Below are 16902 nucleotides of genomic sequence, written 5' to 3'. Positions count from 1 at the left end.
GCCCCATACTTGACATGCATAAACGTAACGATAACTGTACATCTTTGTTTCATAATCAAGTTCTTGTCTGGCAGCCTGTATGAAATCACAGAGACGTTAAACTTTTGAAAAGACTTAATGAAGAATGGAAGAGAAAATGAGTGACGAGTGTTGATCCTTCTGTTCAGTTTCTTGTCACTTCTAGTTACTTGGATTGACACAGGCTAACTAGAAGCTGACAGATGATGAATATTTAAAAGCATAACAATGTCGTGACAGGTAGAGCAACTGAAGGAAGAGCTAAGTGCCAAAGAGGCTCAAGGGGAGGACCTGAAAAAAAGAGTGGCTGGTCTCCAAGCCGAGGTCTCTGCAGTAAGATTTATCTTTTGTGTGCAGTGGCCATTCACTGGGGCTTGCTAGCTCTCTGGCTTTGGGGTAGCTTGTCTTCTCTTAACTTCTTAACGACTTGGTGTAACAGTAGAACTAACAGCCTGCTCAGCCTTGTAGCCTGTCTTTTTGTTCACATGGTTTGGTGTCCATAACATCACTCTTCAACTGAACATTTATATTTGTTTTGTTAACGGTTTCCTTAACAGTATGAGCTGTTTTAGCAATAACTTACTCTTTTCAAAAGTATTCAGCACCCATTTTGGGGCCAGACTTTCAAAGAGATTTGCTTACCCTACTAGAACAAAAATAATTTGAAAATGTGCTGAAAACTCTTAACGTTGTTTCACAAAAAAAAAAAAATAACAAAAGCTGGATGCTGAACGCTTTTTAAAACTGATGGTTTAATTTTAGCAGCATGAACTTAGGTTATTCCTTTGCTGTGAAATTAACGCATTTGCTGAGTGATCATAGTGTCTCACCGAGAAGAGAGGTGTGAGCACTTAATGCTGTCTTAACTTCTTTTGCAACTTGGAATGGTATGTGCTGCATTCTTCTTAAAGAACTTAAGCACGTTGGCAGTGTGGGCTTCCAGCTCCGAAATGGGGATTTCTCGAGAGAATGATCTTAGGGCGCTACTGGGAAATTTTTATGTAACAAAATATGATTGTGTTTAAATAACAGCGTTTCACCAAAACACAAGTATTTAGAGTAAACATCTTGTCTGAGATGACTCCAAAAAGGATTTATCTTTTCAAAGAAAGACCAAACTGGTTTGAGAAAGTTTTGCTATAATTCAGGATACCTACTAGTTGAAAGAGTTTGTCATCTGAAATTTTTAAGGGTGCTTTTTTTGTTTAGATACTCCAGAAGTATCATGACTAGCCTATAACATAACTAGCAGAAAATAGTTCATTTCTTCCTAGCTATTCTTCTGTGCCTAGCAGGATTGTGCAACTGGTTGTATTGGCCAGTAGCTGACAGCAGAAATAGTGCTGCTAACATAAATATTTCTGTACCTAATGTAAATAGGTGGTGAGATCATTCTGTGGTCATATTTGTTTTTAAAGGTAAAAATATGAAAAAACAAACCTAGGATGTTTGAATTACGTGAACAATAAACTATTGAATGGTTCTATAAATTAAATTCTTCTTATACTCCTTCCCATTATTCCATTTAAAAAAATAGTTCATGTGAGGTTTTTTTGAGATAGATGTCCTTCTTCTTCTCCCCTTCTTGCTTATCTCCTCATGTATGCTGTTTCACACTGGAACACAGGAGTTCTGGAGGACATATTTTGATGCTATTTTAATACTCTTAAGTCAAGAGTTTTTTTCTTTAATTGCCCTTTATTGAAAAGTGTTGTAAAGATAAAACCACACTTACCCAAGCTTTTCCTCTCAGTCATTTCTACTAATACACGTGTTTATTCTAATGAAAAATAAAAGAAAAAAATATATAAATTATAGCTTATATCAGTTAAATTTTGTTCTTGACACATTCCCAAAGATGTGGCTTTTTTTAGTTTGTGATGTCCTTTAATTTCTGTTTTGAAACGTTGGATGGCATACTTTGGGGATTGAGGGATTTTGAACAAAATTGTTCAAGCTAAAGAAGGGAAAGCTATTTCATTTTTAGAGATATGTCCACCTCTGCTATATAATATCTAAAAGTAAGATATTGCTGTTTTATTCTGTGAGGTATACTGGAGGCAAACCAGAAAGTTGGTTATAAACTTGGACATAGGGCGACATTTAGACTTCCCAGTCCTCTTTAATTTTTATTTTTTTTTTCCTTCAGATTTACATCAAAATTGTCCTGGTAATGCTAGGACTCAGAATGAGAGTTCATCTCATTTCAGTGCTTTACTTTTAAATTTCTTACGCTTGTCTTTTTACATGATAATGCAACTTAGATTTGTTAAAATAAATTGGCATTTTGGTACTGATTTAATTTACTAAATTAAATCTAGGAAATTTCTCTCAACAAAGTGCAATTCCACAACCAGTTTTCATGTTTGGATGTGTATTTGCATCTGCTTTAAGAAGCTTCCATAAATTAAAAGTTATTTCTTAGAAGATTGAAATGCTGTTTTTTTAGTAGTGGGAAATGTAAATGTGCTTACATACACCGTAAGCATGAGGCTAGATTATTAGATGGAGAGATGGACGGAAACTCACTGGTTTGACATTTCAAAGCAAACATCGTGCTTCTGAGAGAGACCTGTGGGTATCATCTTTTCTGATATCACAGGATAAGGGTATTTTTCTTATTACAGTTCTGCTTCATCTTCATTAAAAACTTATTTCTGCGAAGAAACTGGTTTTGGTCAGTCCTTTGAAAGATATCCAAGAACAGACTGTGTCTGTTAAAAGAACCTGTCTTGAAAAATTGATGCTTTTGCTCCCCCCTTCTTTTCCTTGTATCTTTTGCTCATGACACAAATTTTTGCTGGCCTTCCACTGAAGATAACTGAAGGCTTCACAATTCCATGTGATAAGTTTAGAGATTGTTCATAGTTATGTGAATTTATAGTTATTTCGTAAGGAAGATATAAATTATTTTTTCCTTTGCCCATCTTTTATTTCTTTTTCAGATTGGTCAGGTGAAACAGGAGCTGTCACGCAAAGACACTGAGTTGCTGGCCTTGCAGACAAAGCTGGAGACCCTCACAAATCAGTTCTCTGACAGCAAGCAGCATATTGAAGTTCTGAAAGAGTCCCTTACAGCTAAAGAGCAAAGAGCTGCCATCCTGCAGACAGAGGTGAAATGGGCAATTCTGTACTTACTGACTTTTCATAGAGAAACAGATAAAAAGCATTATTTCATTTCTTCTTGCCTAGGTTACACAGTCCCATAGCTACTCAGTACTGCCTTCTCTGAGCATGTTGTACCTTTTGATTCTATGTTTAGATTCTCTAGGCAAGGGGATTTATCGCAAATGTACATATATTCCCATGGATGAGTACACACTTGTACGACATGTTCCACTAGCATGCAGTCACCAATATAGTTTTTCCTAGGCACAGCTAAATTGAAAGTTGCAATGCCTGAGCTTGGGGGATTTATTTTCAATAATGTAGCGAAGAGAGAGCAGAGAAAGGAAGAGTGTTCCGTTAGCATACAACTCGCTGGGGCTTCACTACTACAGTCAGCATGTACGGGAAATCTTGCATGTAAGCCTGTGCTTACACCTGAAATACAGGCTTTCATGTTTTATGATGCATATTCTAAGATAAAGGATAAATATTTTCAATACTTGGCACAAAACTGTGTTTCGATAACAAATGCTTGATAATGTAAGACGTAAGTGTATATATGAACATCAAATAGGTAATAAGTATAGCATAAATTTGTTGCTTCTGGATATTGTTGAAGAACAAACATGAAATGTGGGAAGACAGCATTTCAATCCCCTGGCTTGGAAAATTGTAGTGTTAGCAGAAGTCCAAAAGATGGCGGTCATGCATCAAAAAATATTTGTATTGTTACAGCAAAAACAGTAAAAAGCCAAAGGAGCTGTTAAATAGGCATGCTGAAAAACTGGGGGTAACACTGGTAGAAAGATTCCGTATTACAAAAGTGTAAGACAATTTATTTGAACTTTTACCCTCATGTAGCTTTCCTTTAGCCATGTTTAGTGAATCTGTGGGTACACATGTCCTTGTTCAGATGCAGAAGTCAAGTTACATAGTAGATATCTTCTGATACTTCTAAGATGGCTTGTCTGAATATTCTCAGATTGATGTAAAGGTTTAAATTGCGTTAGTCTGTATAGCTGTGAAAGTGCTAGTCTGCAATCAGAAACTTCTTGTTAAATTTTGTTCGTTCTTTTTTGCTAGTCAGGAGTGTACCCTAGATTTGTACATGTTAATTTTCAAAAATATTTACATTTCAAAATATCATTGGAAGTAGGTGTTAGGTAAATATTTAAAAATGTAAATCGCATGTTTTGATTCATTAGAGTGATTGAAAAGATTGAAAAGAGTATAGATAGATAAATCACTGTGCAGCTTCTACAAAGCTAGAAACACATTTATCTTCTTACTTTTAAATAGTAAAAAGCTGTGCTTTTCTAACCAAGAGAGGTAAAGTTCTTGAAAGAATGTACTTTTTTAGCAAGTTAAAAGACTTAAGTAGATGGCCATAATTTCAGATGTTATGGTAGGTAAGCATGTTTATTGAAATAAAATGTATGGAATTGAAACAAAATATTGAAAGACAAGACTTGGCTATATACCATTGTGAGATACTCATTCAGAACGTTTTGATTTTATTTTAGCTGAAGGCCATTATTCTACTGTCTAGCTTGTAATATTACTAAATAATCATTGAGAATATTTGTTCTTCACTGTGTTCTTCCAAATGAGATTCTTATATAGAGCCACAATACAAAACCAAATTGGCTTCTTAAGTGTCTGGAAGGTGGGGATGGGACAAACACTAGATTTAATACTTACTGGTTTTAAGTTATTCATATTATATTCATTCATATAATTTGCTTTCAGATATCATAAGCAAAATGTAGCAACTACAGTAACAGTGAAAGGTGATTGTCTGTCTGTCTTTCAGTGAGGATTTGCTGTGGAGCGAATATATTAACAATACTGTCTTAGAATGATGTTTTTTTGAGAGTCCTTGCATGTTCTCCACAGTAAGGTGTAGCAATCTGGTATGAATTTAAAACATACAAAGTGCTATTTATGACCCATTTACCTTCCTGAGAATTTTTATGTAATTGCAAGAAAATATTTATACTTTTTGAAAGATAATCACGTCTTTTTCATCCTTGCTGGTGTTCTTGACAGAAAGCTCAACAATTAAATCATCATACAGTTACCTTTCCTCTGTCTTCAGAAATGATCCTCTCAAGTGTAAGATTGAAACACATTGATAAAATACAGAGTTGAGATGTTTATTGTTGCATCCTATGATGTGTTTGGGTTTTTTTAAGGACAAGGTATTTTTCTATAGAAGAATTTTCACTGAGAGTAAGGTAGGAATGTAAGATCCTGCATGGCGTCACTTGTTGACAGCACTGGTCAATGTTAAAACATGACTAGCTTCTCTCAAGACACCTACAGAGAGTTGTGAGGAAGAAGAGAGGTGCATTTTCTGTCATATATTGGCAGACATCTTCAAAGGGGATTGGTATTTTAAAATCATATTGAAATAAATATTTTGAGAGAAAAGAGAATACCTTCATAAGCTTCTGCTTTTTAGTCTTCTGTTAAATAAAACTCAGGTCAGTGGGGAAAAGATGTTGGTATAATATCTCAAAAATGGGTTTGCAGTCTGCCACGCTAGAACTACAAAGAACATTGAGCTGTTTGTGGGATGTTTATCTAGAGGGCTATTGGGTGGAGAGGATATTGTGGTTAACTTTTCAATTCGTGAAGAAACCATTAAAAATAGCTCTAAAAATGTACAATCCCTTTGTAAACAAAACAAAAAATAAGTCAATATTTATTTTGGGATGAAGGCTTCATCCATATAAAGTTTGTGTTTTGCCCAGTGAGCCCTTTAGCTTAGGGCAGTGCCAGAAGGTATGTGGCTTCAGTGGGAGGTTAAATTAATCAGTGAGAACATTCCCCTTTGTATACTGCCCAAGCTGGCATGGTTCTGTAATTGGTCTGTTCCATACGGTAAATTCAGATTAATACTTGGTACAAAAATGAATCCAGTCCTCTGGAAGCATTTTACTTGCTCTTAATGTCTCAGCAAAACATAAAATTCTGTAAGGGTCTTTCTTTATTGCAGCTTATACTGGCATTTTGAAACTATAGTAGACTCTCCCAAATGAGAGACAGGGAGTGGATCACCTTTAGTGAGGAATGTGCAAATTGGAGCTGGGTGTCTCTAACAAGACTTGTTAGCACCAGCTACATGAAGATCTATGCTGACACCTGCAAACATTAAGCTCAGTTTACAGAACTGAGTTCGCCATGTTTAGGTGTTGAACACCTTGTGCTAGGGATTGTGGAAGAACAGTAGAACTGATTTCTGACCTGAGCAGGGTCTGGAAGCAGTATATCTGTCCTGCATTTAGTTTATAGCCCTAGCAAGAACCAAACAGGCTCAGCACAAAGCCAGGTGTGTGCACCTCTGCTCAGTGGCATAGTCATGTAATCTGACTAAGTAGTCCAGATAACTGGGAGCTGTATGTTCATAAAGAATTCACTCTCTTCTATGGAACCATACTGGATATTGCTGTCGTTTTTATAAGAAGCTGAAGAGTCAACTCTAACATAATTAATCAGAAAGATCAACGCCAAAAATAGAGTGTTCAGTATCGTGAACTACCACTGCATTCAAAATGAATCCATAAACATAGCTTTCAAGTCTTAATTTCAGACTCTGGTATCAGGAAAACAGCTTAACTCTTTTTTGTGTTTATATGGTACGTTTGCAAGATAGTAATAGAGTATCACAAAACTGATCCTTTTTAAAATGTACTCATTTCAGGTACTTGGAGACTTCACATAGCAGTATCTACAGGTGGAAAAAAGCAACTTCCACCTTGCATACCAAATATAATTTTATGTCTTCCTCTGTGTATTTCTCAATTATATTTAAATTCTGGGTCTGACATAGAATTACTTCAACATCTACTTTAAAAAGTAGCTAGCTCTTGTTAGAAACCATAGCAAGCTGTAAGCACATATTTCAGGAGTGATATTCTGTCTGTTCCTTTTGCTGCCATTAATGTAGTCATACTAACACAGAATAAAAATTTTGATTTTTGCCATAACAGAGAAATCAGGGCTTGGATATAACATAGAGGAGATTGCACCTTCTGATGTAACTGAATGGAGCATGGCTTGGTTCAGTGATCTAAAGCAATAGTTCAGCCATAGTTTGAACAGGTGGCAAGTAGACGGGAAGAATCACTTAGTTTCAGGAAAAGAGTTTTTTCTAGGTATTACTGACATCTTCTTAAACCCAAGTGGGAATCACCAGTGTCATAATACCCGAATTGCTACTGTAAAGCAGAGGTGATGGTAAAATGAGAAATGTATGCAACCTAAGTCCTATTGTCTCAAGCTCCTGAGTCAGTTATGAAACTGACTGGACTTTTGAAAACTTTAGTGATTTTTCTAAGCTATAAGTTGGGAATATTCTGAAAGACTATAATTACAGAATCCAAGACTTTAGAAAAGGCTTTAAATTTAAATCTAAATTTATTTTTAAATTAAATATTATGTCATTTATTGTGTTTATTCTGGTAGTCATTGGAGCTACTAGTGTACTAGTTTTTCTTAGAAATTTGATATCATACTTGCTTAATATATGGCTATACATGTTAGGAACAGAGTCATAGAGTATTATTTACTGCTACTGGAATGTTCTGTGATGACAGATCAGTGGTTCCAAACAGTTTTTCCTACATCATTCTTACAGTGAAGAAGTTTAAGTCTTAGCTATGGTACTCAGCTGAAGAGAGGTACCTGTTGGCTATTTAGTTGAAATGCACTTATTTTGCTAAAGCTTCATGGGAAATTGGATGGCATGTGCAGATCAAGTTTGCAAGCCTATTGTTACGTGAAGGACTAGCAGTTGCCTGAGCTGTACTGTAAGGTTTTACTTGCCATGCATAATTAAAGGCATGGCAGTCTATTACTGTGAAAGCAGTTAGGTTAATCCAGGGTTAAGACAACACCATCCAAGACGCAGAAAGTCAGGAGAAGGGGCGTCAGCACCTCAGTAGCTGTTTGCCTAGTCGTTTCCATGTGCAGAGAAAATCTTAAGCTGACTTTGTTGAAGTTGGCATCACCTGACTCCCACAGACCTCAATTCTTGTCACTGTGGGAGGATGCCATACATAAACCGAGCTGACATGAATAAACAAGTGCAGTGTTCTGCCAGGAATAGTGCTAAGGTGATGATTGTGTGTCCTGCCAGCCTTTGAAAATACTCTTGAAAGTGTTTTCTGTGGTTTCCTAGGCAGGGACCTCACACAAATAAAACCAGGAATGCAATTTACCCCAAACCGTAAGCTAATATAGAGTTCAAAGAGAAAAATCAATCAGAAAATGAAAAGCATTCTGTGGATAAATTTCTGTTTGCAGATGTTCTCTTTTCACTTAATACTGTGCTTTAGGCATCTGGACTGTCTCAAATATTTTGCAACACAACTGTTGAGAGTGTGTGGATTTTCTTGTGAGGGAGATTTTCGGTTTCCCTTCAAGAGTTAATAAAAGTGACTCTTAGCTTTAATATTAGAGATATCCAGAGAAGAACATACCTAATCAATCTATAAAACTATGTTTTTCAGAAGAAGACAAACCCTGATCCACCTGCTAGACTTTTTATTACAAACACTAGCAATCCTATAAATCATATTTTGGTAGTACCTGGTACTCTAATATCACTGCAGAATATACGCCATGCCCCACTTGCTGGTTGAAAGGTCAGGAATGTGATTTTAATAATGTATGTGTAAGTGAGATGTAAAGGTGGCAGTGAGATTGCAGTGCTGATGGGGAGAGCAGGGCAGTTCTTTTCCCCACTGGCAAGTGCTTATTGCTCTGCGTAAAAGGAATTGGACAAAACAGCAAAGGATTTTGTAGGCATAACATACCATAAATGTAGAACCTTAGAGGCAACTTTTCCGTTAGCAAATCAAAATAAAGTGGAATTAGAATAACACATTAAAAGTGAAAGCATACTGACTACCTAAGTTCTTTCCCTAGCCCGAGTTGTCCAAGTCATCTTTTCACCTCATGTCTCTGCTAGCCTATCAGCCTATGCTGTGCAGAAGGACCAAGAAATTCATTGATCACCCTGTTTACTTTGCGTGACTGATATCCTGTAATGGATTCAGCTAACAGGAACCAAATGTGATACTGTCAAATAAGATTAGCAGCCAAGCTGGCAGATTTGAGCTCTGCCTGAATGCCTAGAGGATAGGGGTCAGTGGGTTTCTTTTGGTATCTTGAGCAGGTTGGTGGTGTTGGATTTCGTATTCTACAACGGTCTTTGAGATTACTCTATGCTCTGTGGTGAGCTTATTCTTCTCATCAAATTTATATTCAGATAGCTCTCATTCCTTCTCCCATTTCTTTTGTCTTGCAAGCTCTGTGTTTGATTTGTGTAAGGGAAATGCAGAAGGAAAAGCAAAATCTTCTTAACGTGCAGTTTTGAAGTTTGAGGATGCCATAGAATTCCCAGGTTGTGTTTCTAAATTTATTGAGGCCATGTGAGCTCTAAATATTTTTATGTGTCCAAATTGAACCCGCAATATCCTGTACGATGTTATTTGTTCAATTTTGTCTTTAATATAAAATTGCATCCTGCTGAAAATGCGTATTATATTTGAACTATTATGTTGCTATTTAAGCCAAAATATTCTTAGCCATTCTAAGAATATCCATTCTTTCCATGTTTTGATCTGCAGTGGCTGCAAAGACCTCTACTATCATTGCCTCCAGGCTCCGCTAATACTCTTGATTAAAACCTAGAATATAAAGTGACTGTTTGGTACTAAAAGCCAATGTTTAAATCTCTGAACATTGTGAAATTAAGGGGTCAGTTTTCCTACATAAGAGAGAACTTCTCAACAACACATTGTATTTGATTCTACTTTGAGGAAGAAAAATCCACACATGTATCTTACAGGACTGAGTTATGTCAGAAGTATTTTGACAGTTTCCAAGAAGGAATCATAGAATCATGGAGCATTAACCTCATGTAATTTGGGAATAAAACATTTGATTATTTTCACTTTTTAGTCTCCTACCACTTGTGGTAACTGTTTCATCATAAGCTTATGTATGTTGAAGTCTTAAAGAAAGGGAGGTTAGTTTTCTGAATCTGTTTGTAATTTGACAGCACTCACTCCCTCGTGGAAGTGGATTTTGTAACTTTTCTAAAATTTCTCTCCTTCAGTGCTAAACAAACCCTGTTTCTGCATGTCTGAATCTAGGTGGATGCATTGCGATTACGACTGGAGGAGAAGGAGACTATGCTAAACAAGAAGACAAAGCAGATACAGGAGATGGCAGAGGAGAAGGGGACTCAAGCAGGAGAGATCCATGACCTCAAGGACATGTTAGAGGTGAAGGAACGCAAAGTTAATGTTCTTCAGAAGAAGGTAAGATTGTAGAGGTCTAAGTCACATAGACATCTCTGATGCATTTTGATTTCTAAGCGTCAGAAAGTCTGAACGAGAGTTTACATTTTGGAGTTTAGTAATTGAGTCCATTCCTGTAATGGGAAGATGGTGGATGATGAGTTTCAGTTTGAAGTTTTGAAGGAAAAAGTGGAAAGAATTCAAAGCACAGGTTGTTGCCTTTCAGTGGTTGCATATGCTGCTTCTGCTTCTATTTCACTATGAACAATGACTGAAGTATTTGTAGGAGGGCACATAATCTGAAAAAATCAATCCTTTTACACCCACCACTTTTGCAAAGCTACACTGAATTGAAGCCTAGGGCACCGGGTGACTGAAGTCATGTGACTGAGTGAATCAGGAGTTGTGTCAGTAGAAGCAATTAGGACGATTCCTCCGTAACTTACTGAGAAAGTTCAGGAAGACCTTTGTATAGCTTTCATTAGAAATGCTGTTTAACCATACTTAATATTTCTTGGGAAGTGCTAGAATAGGATAACCAGGGTTCAGACTATCCTACATATCTTTCTGGGTAAGAAAATGTAGACCGTATCAGTGAAATAAGGGAGGTCTGGATAAGAAAAAGTAGACTCTGACAGAGAAATTAGAGAGTTTCCCAAAGGACATTGAGTCCTAGAGCAATGAATGTCATTATGGATCATCGTTGGCAAATTGCACACAATATATCTCAAATTGCTGCTATACATGGTAAGAAGAGAGAAATGCATATATCACAATAATTTTTCATTTTTAGAGTATTTTTTCTTCTCTATCTTTAGAGAAGCTGCTCTTAAAGCTTGTATTAAGCTTGTGAATGTGTTATGGGTTGTTTGTGGGGTTTTTTTCCCCCCTGGACCCTTAAGCAATTCTATGGAATTCTTGTGATTTTAATAGTTCAGAATATTGATAAATTTCTGACAACTGGCCAGTGCCTTTTCTTCTAGTATATAGCTGTGAATCATGAGGGTTTAGGTCATGTTCAGTTCTGTTACAGCAAACGTCATGCAGGAATGGAAGTTCAGGCATACAGTTTAGCCATAAATAAGTCATTAATAATTCCAGAACAGCCCTAATTCCCAGTCTTCATAGTCTCATTTTTTGACTGTTCATCTTTTTAGAAACACAGATTTCTAATTTTTGTGCTATGCTTTCTTCATGGTTTCAAAATTGGTCATGCACACTCCAAACATTGATGGAGATCCCAGCCAAGTGTTTAACCAAGTGAGGTATCTGACATTTGTGTAAATATTAAATGTCGGTGGGGTTGGTTTATTTCCATTTACTTTTACACTGTTTTTTCACATTTTCTTGTTTGCTCTACTTAACTCTTTAGAATGATCTTTCATTAGTTCATCTACAGGCAGTGCTAAAGGTTTTATTTTTACTCGTTTTTTATACTTGTTTTCTTGAGACCCCTGTAATCCATATAAAGACAGTTTCATCTTGTCTCTTGATGTGGTGAGCCTATTTTTTGAGGTTTGTTTGTTCCTGCTTTCAAGTAAAAGTACCTGGTCTCTTCAGATTAGAAAGTAAGGGCCTAGGCTTTTGGATGTAAAGGTTTTGAGGACTTGTTCTCCTAGATAGCTCAACAGAAGGTAACACTACCATCATAATCTGCAATTTGAATTGTTTTGTAAACCTGTCTCTGAGCTTCTTAAACAACAACATACAACATATTTCTAGAAAAACAGGTATTTCCTACTGCTAACCAGAGTCACATGCAGAGATTTGAATTTCCTTCAGCCTTGAAGTTGTTGGAACCATTTCCTTTAAGATGAACAGTTAAACTGTGAGCGTTTTAAATACAAAGATTAATTTTTTTCAGTTTCTGTAACTAGCAAGTGTAGAATATTTTTATGGAGAATCCAGCTGACAGTACTTTTATCTGAGCTTTGTGGTGCAATATGGAATTTCTTTTCTTTTTTTTTTTTTTTTAATAGCCTAGAGTAAATGAGCACAAATTCAGTCCATTAAAGTTTTAGGATTGATATCTTTAACTGATTTTTTAATTAGATTCTCCAGACCTAGAATCTAAAACTAGGTTTGGGATTTTCTATAGATTGAGCTTTGCATTTTCTTGTTCTCTTTAGCATTTTTCCGCAGAAAAGCAGAGGTTGGGAAAATACCTAAGGAAGTTCAGATCTCATTTTCTCTGTGTACTGTGGAAGTCATGAGAACTTGCTGTTCTGAACTAGCAAGTGTTTCAGATGCTAGACAAAATTTCTTTTTGAAGTAGATGCCTGTTCTTTTTTGACTGTAGAGATAGCTATTTCTGCCCTCTGCCTTGAACTTTAGAAGCCTGTAGCTCCTCTCATGCAAATGTTTTTCTCCTAAAGCTTGTAAACTGTGATTTACTACTTCTTTTTTTGCATCTCTAGAGTGCACTTTCTTACTAAAGTGCACAGCCTGTTTTCTGCTTTGTCCAAGTGCTGTCTTTCAGACCTTCGGGACAGTTCAGAATTTTATTGTCATTTAAAAAAAATATGCTGCCTTTAAACTTTTGCCTTCATGCACAACAGTCTTTTTTTTCCTCCCTTTGATTATAAACTGGTGTGTTCAGACAGATCAGGTTTTAATCTGTATATTCTAATTGAAGAACATTTTTTGTGGTGCCCAAAACTGTGCTATACTAAATTTCTGCAACTTCTGTTGTTGAAACAAAAATTATTTAAAATTCACCCTTTACTATTGGGTCTGTGTTTGGATTCATTGACGCAGACCACTGCATAGTTTGTTTTATGCACTATTAATATCGTTGTATTGATGAAATGTGGTGAACTAGAACATTCACCACGTTTCTGGTCATCCTAAAATCCAGGTGAAGAAAGTAATGGAAGTTTACTGGTCAACCAGAGGTCAAATAAAAGACAACGAAGAAGATTATGAACAACAAAGATCTGAAAAATTAACATGACAATTGGCACCACTACTGATACCCAGTAGGAACCAAAATACATGTTACAGGTTGCTGAGGAAATCACATGCTTCACATTTTAAATTCTGGAATCTTCCCAGTTCTAAGCTCCTACAGTGATGCTGATTAGTAGCACCTTTATTTGAGAAAATAGAAATAAGGCAAATACTAGAAATTTGGACACTACAGAAATGAGTTTTAGCTTTATGTCTGAAAATTTGATGCAAAAACTTAGTTCTACAAAGCTTCAGGATTTTTTTTTCTCATTTCATTGAAAATAAATCTTGCATTAAAATCTCATTTTAAGTTGTTAGAACTCCAGGCAAGGGGAGAATGTCAGTAAATAAAGTAGGGACCATGCCGGGTAAATTTGAAATCTGAAAAACATTAAATTGTGCTTCATAATTCCCTTTATCCCATCTGTCTATCTATGCTGCTGGATCAGGATGAAACGCAATTAAAAAGAAATAAAATCAATACTTTGAAATCAAAGCATTTTAGAGAAATAACATTTGGACAAAAGATAAGTAACAGTTACCCTGAAAGAAAAAAAAAAGCAGTGGATCAATCACCCCTTGCTTTGGGAGGAGGTCATGTTTTGTCTTGGGGAGGGAAGGTTAACACTCCCTTCAGTGTGCAGTGCAGCTGCAGGCAAATAAGATGCAAGTTGTAGTGTCTGAACATAGCAGTGGTTTTTGGCAGCTGCCCATGCACTATGTAATAACTGACCTGTGATAGAGGAAGAACAAAGATTATTTTTTATTACTATTTATTTATTAATGTTTTTTGTGTGTGGCTGTGCTGACTTCTTCAGCTAGTATTCGGGAAGACTCCAAACGCAATTTTCCTGCTCTTTTGGATAAGCAGCATTGCCTTCAGAGGAAATAAATGCCCTCTGCTTTTGAAAAAGCTTCGAAATCAAACTGTCTTATGCTTAATGATAAGAAATACTGTGTGGCAGGAGAGAGGGACTGCAAATGGAATTTATAACTCAGTTGTTTAAAATCAGTCGTGATCATAGTTACTACAACAGCAGTGTTGGTTTAATATTCATAACTTTTGTACTGTTTGTACTTTAGAGATTATTTTCTTTCCATTCCCTCCTCTGTGAAGTAGATTCACTTCCCCAGGCAGCCCTTCTGCTTGAACCCTGAAGAGACGAAAGAGCTTAGAGAAGAAACTGCATTTTCAAACGTTTAATTCAGTTTATGGTAGTTTTATCTTCCCTGGTGTGACCTTGGACTTGCCTAGCAGGTGAATGAATATATGGTTTTCTAAGAATTAATAAAATGCAGGATGGACTTTTAGATATCTCCTTGAGGCTCTCTACAATGATATTCAGTGCTTAAAACTCCTGTAGTATTAACCCTGTGGGCGATGGCCTGTTCAAACCTGCAGCATGTATCTGAGTCTCTGGTTGCGCAGGCTATATAGGAAAGAGCAAAGTAAGACTGACCCAACAAAGATGGTCCAGGTGTACATTTACAAAGTGGGTGAGCATATATCCTCTTACTTTAGATTGGATAAATTTTGGCCTTTGTAATATACCTGCGGGCAAGCTTATTCTCTGCTTTTTACGTGCTCGAATCATAAAAATTTAGGGAGGAACACCGTACAGTGCTCCAGGATCATATTAGTCAGCTCATCAGCCCAGCTTTTGCGTGGAGGTAGGAGGAGGATATGGTGGACTTTCTGTTCAGCTAGGACTGGCAAAATAGCAACTTTTCTTCAGGAACTCTGTGGCTTAACAGGCAGCGCAAATACAAGAGTGTTTCTGTAAATATCACTCTCAGAAAAAGACAGACTTCTGCTCCTTTTACTCCAAGTCTCAAGGCATGCCACTGAACTGGTTCCAAACCCAGTTCAGAGATTTCAAACGCCACAAAAAAGACCTAACGTCCCCACAGGCTTATGCCAGCTTCTTTATTAAAACTGACAGACGTGACCTCAAAGATGTGTCCTGGAGGGTCATGGGGGACTTGTCCCTCTGTGTCCCTGAAGGGATAGCAGACCTCTGCTGCTGCTGCTTGTTCTTTCAACCTTTCTGTTGCAGGCATGTTGACTACCACTGAACATGACAACAAACTTGAAATCTGTGGCTTTTAGAAATTTCCAGAAGCAGTTCTGTCTAATTTGTTACTGTGTGTCTCCAAGATGCTAGAGTCCACTCTCTCTTCAGGAATATCCTCTCAGAATTGCTTTACTATGTGGGATGGAATTTTTAGATAGAGGTATTATCTTCAGTTAGAGTAATAATAGGATAAGCTTTTAATCCTTCATCTCTATCAAAATACCACTAGATAAAAATCTTGTGGTAGCAATGAAAGCGCCAAAAATGACTGTAGAGGCTTGACATTTGTGAGTTCAAATTCAGCATAATTAGCCTGTGAGATTTTTTTTTTCATTTCTGCCGTTTAGAAAGGAGATCAGTTGTTTAATTTCCACATGGAAAATGAGGACACAACACAGAATTTTATTTTCATTTTACAGTGAGTCGTGACCACTTTGAAAATAGAATTCTTACCCTTCCATTTTGACTTTCCTCTTCTCTGAGAATCCATTGAGACTTTGTAGAATAACAGCAGCCCAGCTCAGATGTCATGGTGTATCTTTTTTTCTTCTATGAGCGTACGGCTAACAAGACAGGAGAATACCTCCATTTCTTCATACCACTTTTCAGCTCTTTGATTGTTTAGTGTTAAAGGTGAATGATTAACATACAGATCTTAGAGTTTATTACAGCAACTTCAGGTTCAGTGTCAGCAAGATCCCTTCCCTCTCAGCAGAGGCTTTAGCTCATGATATTTCATTTTTTTTTATTCTTTCTGAGCCATATAATAACATAATTTTTTCTGATACGGAATATGGGTCCTAAAAAGTCTACAAGCTTAGCTTCAGACAGTATTTTCAGTGGCAGATAGTCCATAGATTACAAGTGCTGGAAGAGGTGATAGTGTGTTCTTCAGGGATTGACTCAAGAGATATGCTTTTGTCTAATCTGGATCAGTCATGGCAGATGCCTTGTAGCTTGAAGTACACTCCAGGATTCTCACTGTAAGGGCTTTGGTTTCTAAAGGAGCACACATTTCACAGCTCTAAGTTGGGTGCAGTTATGGCCCTCACCAGTGAGTACATAGCCTATAGTAAGAGGTATCTTGTTTAGATTATAATAAACAGTGCATGATGACTCGTATTACTTGGTGAAATAAGGTTGAATAGGGTGGCAGAAGAATCACTTTTATTAAACTTCAGCGCAGTGAAATTTGTGAGTGAATTTACTCATACCTACCTAAAATGCACTTGAAGATTGTTTAGTAAATTATGTGGGACATGTAAACTAGTGGAGCAGACATGAGTTAAATTTGAAAAATTGATTTTACATAAAAGAGATTTTATGCTATTACAGTATTTTTAGTGCACAGTTATGGCTACCAATGCTGCAACTATGTTAGAGAAACCTACTGGATTAAAAAAACCCAAACAAACCAACCTCTGTCTTCCTATATTACA

General features: G+C 36.6%; 1 protein-coding gene across 14 annotated transcripts in view; it reads left to right on the top strand.

Moving 5' to 3' along the window:
- ERC1 (ELKS/RAB6-interacting/CAST family member 1) overlaps positions 1 to 16902 on the top strand; it is a 287995-nt gene that overhangs the window by 76021 nt on the left and 195072 nt on the right. For 7 of the 14 annotated variants that reach the window (XR_004389888.1, XR_003990580.1, XR_003990578.1 and 4 more), the window contains exons 6-8: positions 259 to 342; positions 2964 to 3131; positions 10293 to 10460. Coding sequence is in view for 8 of the 14 variants with exons in the window: in XM_030479672.1 (XP_030335532.1) it covers positions 259 to 342; positions 2964 to 3131; positions 10293 to 10460 (420 nt within the window). In the remaining 6 variants the exon portion in view is untranslated. The remainder of the gene's footprint in view (positions 1 to 258; positions 343 to 2963; positions 3132 to 10292; positions 10461 to 16902) is intronic. The other 7 variants (XR_003990582.1, XR_003990581.1, XR_003990579.1 and 4 more) reach the window with 1 other exon arrangement.

The sequence above is a fragment of the Strigops habroptila genome, chromosome 3 (assembly GCF_004027225.2).
Source record: "Strigops habroptila isolate Jane chromosome 3, bStrHab1.2.pri, whole genome shotgun sequence".
Lineage (NCBI taxonomy): Eukaryota > Metazoa > Chordata > Aves > Psittaciformes > Psittacidae > Strigops > Strigops habroptila.
This window is presented reverse-complemented; position numbering and strand designations above follow the sequence as displayed.